This window comes from Hordeum vulgare, chromosome 3H (genome assembly GCF_904849725.1).
Source record: "Hordeum vulgare subsp. vulgare chromosome 3H, MorexV3_pseudomolecules_assembly, whole genome shotgun sequence".
NCBI lineage: Eukaryota > Viridiplantae > Streptophyta > Magnoliopsida > Poales > Poaceae > Hordeum > Hordeum vulgare.
The window spans coordinates 235,471,223-235,476,656 of NC_058520.1; the positions used below are offsets into that span (position 1 = coordinate 235,471,223).

Genomic DNA, 5,434 nt, shown 5'->3' on the forward strand with positions numbered 1-5,434 from the left:
TTCAAACAATCTCGAAAACAGCGAGATAATGTGTTGTGCCTTTATTGTGAAATAGATTTTTTAAATATTGACCTTCTCGTCATGTCCACTTGAATTTCACTCTGTTTTTCACCTGCTTTTTTTTGTTCGTAACTCTCCATCCACACACCGAAATTGAGCAAATGATATACAAATGAAAACTGTTGTAAACACGCAACTTTTTCATGTTGATGCTTTTTTTTTCATACTCGTGATGGTTTAAAAGCTTTTCACATGACAATCATACAGTATAGTGGTTGAACTTTGTGTTGATTTCACGCTGAATTACTGTCTCGTATTTTTGTTTGTAATTTCTCTCCCATTTGTCAGTGTTACACAAATGATACTCATTTTGTACAAACCCCTCTCACGATAGTTTTTTTAACTTTCTCTGACCAAGGACTTAACTTATAGCAACACACACCATGTAGTACGTGAAATTTCTCTGTTTTTATAATTTGAATTTTTTATTTCCTTTTTTCTTTAGATCGAATTGCTCCCAATTAATAACTGAACTTTGTCAATTGAGAGAATTATTTTAAAACACCAAAAACAACATCTTTTTCTCCTTTTTGAACATGGAAATACAAGTTGAACCTCACTCACAAGGATTTTTGAACATCCCAGAGCACTTGAACTTCTTTCAACAAACTATTTAAATTTTTAGTTTTTATCCTTTCATTCTCATCCAAAACGCATTTCGTGTAGTAGTTGAATTAGTAGCTATTTTCACATTGAACTTCGCTCATGTATTTTTTCTTCGTAATTCCTCACCCGTTCCTTGGAGTTGCACAAATGATGTACCATTAGAGACCTGTTGAATAGATGCAAGTTTTTTCCAAAATGGTTAAACTTATCTTTTCGAACAACATACACCAATTTATTTTAGTCATTTATTTTGGAATAGATCATTGAAAGAATTATTTTAAAACAACAAAACAACATATTTTTGTGTGTGCTTAAACATGCAAATACACGGTGAACCTCTGGAACTTCTAGAACTTTTAAACTTTCCCGGGCCGTGCACTTGAACTTATAGCAGCACTTCAACTTATAGCAACAGAACTTCCGGCACTTATCAGTTTTAACATCTCTCTGTATCGCTTTAGTAATGGAAAAAAATGAGTTTTAATAGACATCAAACCTCGCTTACTATTTTATTTCAACTTCTTTATGTATTTTTAGAAATATGAAAAATGGAGTTTTGTTAGAAACATCAAACTTCTTTGTTATTTCGACTTGATCTTATTGTTTTATGCTTTAGTAACTGGAAAATTATATTTTTAAATAAATATCAAACTGCTCCGCTTTTGCCAATCAAACTTCTTGGTTTTATGCTACACAACACTCATGGTTGCTTGCTTAAGAGCAACAGCAGCAATGGCACCCTGTAGAGAGCAACGGCGCCCTGTAACAAGCTACCAAATCAGCATTCACCGGAAAGTCAACTTCTACTCCCGAGCTCATTTGAGCTCAGGATGAATAGTAATTCCGGAAAAAAAAGAAAAAACAATAAAAAAATCTGAATTTTTTTGGTTGCAAATTTTCAGAAATGTTCTCAGTGCTCGTAAAATTTCGCCCCAGAAAAACATTTGTGCAAGTCGTGGCAAAAAAAACAAAAAGAGGACTCCAAAATGCTTTTGAAAATAACATATTTGGAGTGTCGGTTTTTGTCTTTTTTACCATGACTTCCAAAAATGTTATTTCTAGCTGAAAAATTGCAAGAACTGGGAAATTTTGTCAAAGTATTCACCAAAACAATTTCAGGATTTTTTTTATTTCTTTTACTATATTTTTTATTTTACTGTTCATTGAAGAGCATATGAGCTCGAGCTGAGAATAGTTGCATCCGCATTCACCTCTCTGTAGTACTCTGCTATATTGCTAGTACTAGGGGAGCCACCATGTCGCGCGAACATGCATAATGGCAGAAGCGCTGGCTGTTTTCTTTACCAAGATCGGTCGATGCTGAGCCGCGAGCTGAGCCACTTGCACAAGTCATCCATTTCTTCGAGAATGGTGTAGTGTCCCAACCTGCGTAAATAGACCATGTGTAAATGTTCTGAGGAAGGAAGAACAGAGGAAGAGCTTTGTCAGGTACCCGTCATCCATTTCTTCGAGAATGGTGTAGTGTCCCAACCTGCGTAAATAGACCATGTGTAAATGTTCTGAGGAAGGAAGAACAGAGGAAGAGCTTTGTCAGGCATGGTGTAAGATGTGTACCCGTTGTAGGACTTGAAACTCACATAGGAGAAGCCCAAGGACCGCAGGAACTCCATCAACCGCTCGCCATTCCTACAGGGTACGAACTCGTCCGCTGCACTCGGTTGTTTTATTACCTCTGCCATGGTTGAGAAGGATGGGCAGGGAGGCGGCTCTTCTTACAGCCATGTGTGAGCCCTCCATCTTGCCCATCAGCATCCTAAATTCACCAACATCATCAGGGTTTGTTATACAATATTACAAGTAGAAGTGCCTGGTGTTTTCGGCATATGACTGACCTTGAGCAAGGGAGCCAGCGACTCAAGCTGACGATTGCACTGAGCATGATCTGGTAGGGGGTGCCACTGCTGAATTTTCCGTGGGCGTAGCATGCTGCCGAGTGTAGGGCGGCTGCTACACCCATGCTGAAGCCGCCGATCCCAAGCGTCACTGTGTCCACAATTTGTGAACAATCAGTTAGTCATACACTTTCATGGTTCTGATGCATGTGTTCAGTCCCAGTCTAATGAACCAATAGGACCACAATAGTAGGCCTAGCACTTAAATAACACCTTGGCATTCTGAATCCAGGCATGCATGTGAATGACCATATGTTACGTTACAAGGTGGGATCACAGTCACACAACAAACTTCGACCTTTGCTGAAACAAACTGCTTTGAACACACGATGTAGTCGGCCACATTGTCTGAACTTTCCTCACTCTCTCCATGCTCGGGTCTCACCTCGTATCTGCATGAACTGCGGCTGTCCAAAATGCTACTGCACCTCACCTCTTCACATATTTTGAAGAATTTAGCTATCAAGACTATGCAATGAAATTAGTGAAAGCCTTTCCTGTAGAGATTGTTTCTATGGCTGCTCATAAGGAGCAACATCACGTCCATATTAAGAGCTTTTGTGATGCTGTGGCTGCTCATATGGAGCACCTTCAGGTCCAAATGATGGGGACATACCTGCATTTTTCACATTTTTTGTCAAACTGCAGTTCAACTATGCTCAAACCTCAAACCAATTCATTCATCAATATATAGAAGTGTCGTCCAAGTGCAGTTTTTCAGAGGACACACACAAAAGCAAATGCTGCAGTTATTTTCTTGTGCAAACTAAAGAAGGTCAAATCCTCCTTAAGAGAGAGTTCAGGGAAAGACATGGAGGCTCAATACCCGCATGACGGTAGAGGGTTTGCTCTGCACCGCGTCCCATGTGAAGCTCCACCACGGAGATGAGTTGTGGAAGGGGGATTTTTGTGCTCCTCCAGGTGGACATGGGGAACCAGCGTCTGGCGGGGCACTGGAACTAGTAGGGCCAGGGAGGAGTTGGGGTTGGGGACCCAGAATCCCGGCCACAGCCAGCGGCTCCAGGCCATGCACAGGTGGCGGGGCGCCGGAGCAGGGCCATGCCCCTGGTGGTGGAAGGCGCCGAAGGCCGCATGGTGGGGGTGGCTCCGCCAGATGGGGTGGTGCGCGCGGCCGCAAGATGGGGTGGTGCGCGAGGCCGCAAGATGGGGTGGCGGCACGGCAGCGCACGGACAGGGACAGGTGGTGGGGGCCGCGCGACGGCCGAATCTCGGTCAGGGGAGGGGGCGGGGTGGGGCGGCGGCCGGGTCCTGGGTCGGTATGGCGCGTCGGTGTGCTTTTGGCGGTGGGGGAATCGGGGGTGAGGAGGAAGATGCGGGAGGTTGGGGGAAGTTCATGAGTGGGGCGTTTTGGAGTTCGGGCACTATGGAGCCCTATTTTTGAAACCCAAAATTCATCAAAATTCGTATTTTTAAATTTTAAGAAAAGCTGAAAATAAATATAAATATACATGAAGGCATAACACACATGTGTGCAAATTTTTAAAACAAAATACGTTGAAACGAGGTCTATGAAAAAAGATAAATTTACGGCATTTTAACACATGATACTATTCATCTAAAAAATCCATGAATTTGTTCCTTTTGCACATATCGCATCTTAAGGTATTTCATCCTAAGTTTTTGCACACATATACCTTTCATCCTTGTGTACTTCATATTTTTTCAGATTTTTTTGAAACATAAAATTTGAATTTTGATTTTTTCAAAAAGAAAGGGTGTCATGAAACCCGAGCTCCAAAATCCAATTATATATATGCAGAATATTTATTTTGCTATCACTTTTTAACTGCACGCTCAATGAAAATGTATATCATTTGTTGAAGAAACAGCACTACGGTACTTATGTGATTGCACTTTCCTTCGCATAAAATAACAAGTATTTTTTAGACACCGTTTTTTATCCAGTTTGTAAACCATTTGTCAGAATAAGGCATATAATATACCGTTGGATAGCTACGGAAAATTCCCAACTTCATTATGTTGAACACTTTTTGCGATTCTTGCGGTTTAAGAGCAGTTTCGAAAATGGTGGGCGCGTGACGTGTGGCAGATAGCGTATTTTCATGTTTTTTTCTAAACCGCTCGTCAGAAATGAAGCAAATAATATGGCGTTAGAGAGATATCGTCGAGCCACATCTTTTTCATGCAGATTACACTCGTTAATTCCTTACGTTTTGATTCGGTAAATTCGAAATTACACTCGTTAATTCCTCACGTTTTGAGAGTAATTTCAAATTTACTGAAACGCGGAATTCGGTTTTTATTTTTATTTTCATTTTTTGGTACGTTTTTTGATGCAGCTTTTCAACCATTTGTGAGAATGAGGCATGTGATACGGAGCTGGAAAGCTATCGAATAGGCGCAACATCCATGTGTTGGTCATTTGTTGAGATTTCTCACGGTTTTAAAGGAATTTTGAAAACGATGTCGTTGCCTATGAGTGGCAGCGAGCGTATTTTCGTAATTATTTTTTAAATCGCTCGTCGGAAAGATGCGAATGATACGGTGTTGAAAAGATATTGACGAGGCTCAACTTTTTCATGTACAACACTCTCTCTGATTCCTTACGGTTTAAGAGCAGTTTTGATTTTACTAAAATGCAAACACTTTGTTTTTCACCACACCAAAATCTACGCGTGAACCGCATCAAAGAGAAGAGCGCACTGCTTCAAATCGAAAACTGCACTGCATCTAACGGGCAATCGAAGTGCGTGATTTTTTTCTGTCCAACGTGACTTTTCCCACACGCCAAAGTGGAGTGCACTTCATATCGACGTGAAATTATCTCACACGCAAAAGTGGAGTGCACTTCACATCAGGCATGAGTTAACTTC

At 41.0% G+C, this 5,434-nt stretch overlaps 1 protein-coding gene across 5 annotated transcripts; it reads right to left on the reverse strand.

Annotated features, from left to right (window-relative positions):
• Nucleotides 1-1,779: 1,779 nt before the first annotated feature.
• On the reverse strand, nt 1,780-3,918 carry LOC123443585. 5 transcript variants are annotated; one of them, XR_006630741.1, is made up of 6 exons: nt 3,406-3,918; nt 2,793-3,195; nt 2,520-2,670; nt 2,242-2,440; nt 2,120-2,158; nt 1,780-2,052 (listed from the first exon to the last, which is right to left on the reverse strand). XR_006630741.1 is itself a non-coding variant. In XM_045120017.1 (4 exons), the coding sequence occupies exons 1-3, from the start codon at nt 3,606-3,608 to the stop codon at nt 2,354-2,356; spliced, it is 441 nt and encodes a 146-aa protein (XP_044975952.1). In that variant the 5' UTR covers nt 3,609-3,918; the 3' UTR covers nt 1,780-2,158; nt 2,265-2,353. The 5 variants fall into 5 exon arrangements, 2 of the variants coding, with proteins under 2 accessions (XP_044975952.1, XP_044975951.1); XR_006630742.1 differs by having other exon boundaries at nt 2,265-2,440; nt 2,520-3,195; XR_006630740.1 differs by having other exon boundaries at nt 2,520-3,195.
• Between the last annotated feature and the right edge of the window lie 1,516 nt (nt 3,919-5,434).

Excerpts from the sequence above, each read along its gene's own strand:
- LOC123443585 (XM_045120017.1), bottom strand. The coding sequence starts at position 3,608 with ATGGCCTGGAGCCGCTGGCTGTGGCCGGGATTCTGGGTCCCCAACCCC. Across the intron at positions 2,671-3,405 it reads AACCCTCTACCGTCATGCGG|TGACGCTTGGGATCGGCGGC; the intron begins GTATTGAGCCTC and ends TTGTGGACACAG. Across the intron at positions 2,441-2,519 it reads CGCTGGCTCCCTTGCTCAAG|GATGCTGATGGGCAAGATGG; the intron begins GTCAGTCATATG and ends TGGTGAATTTAG.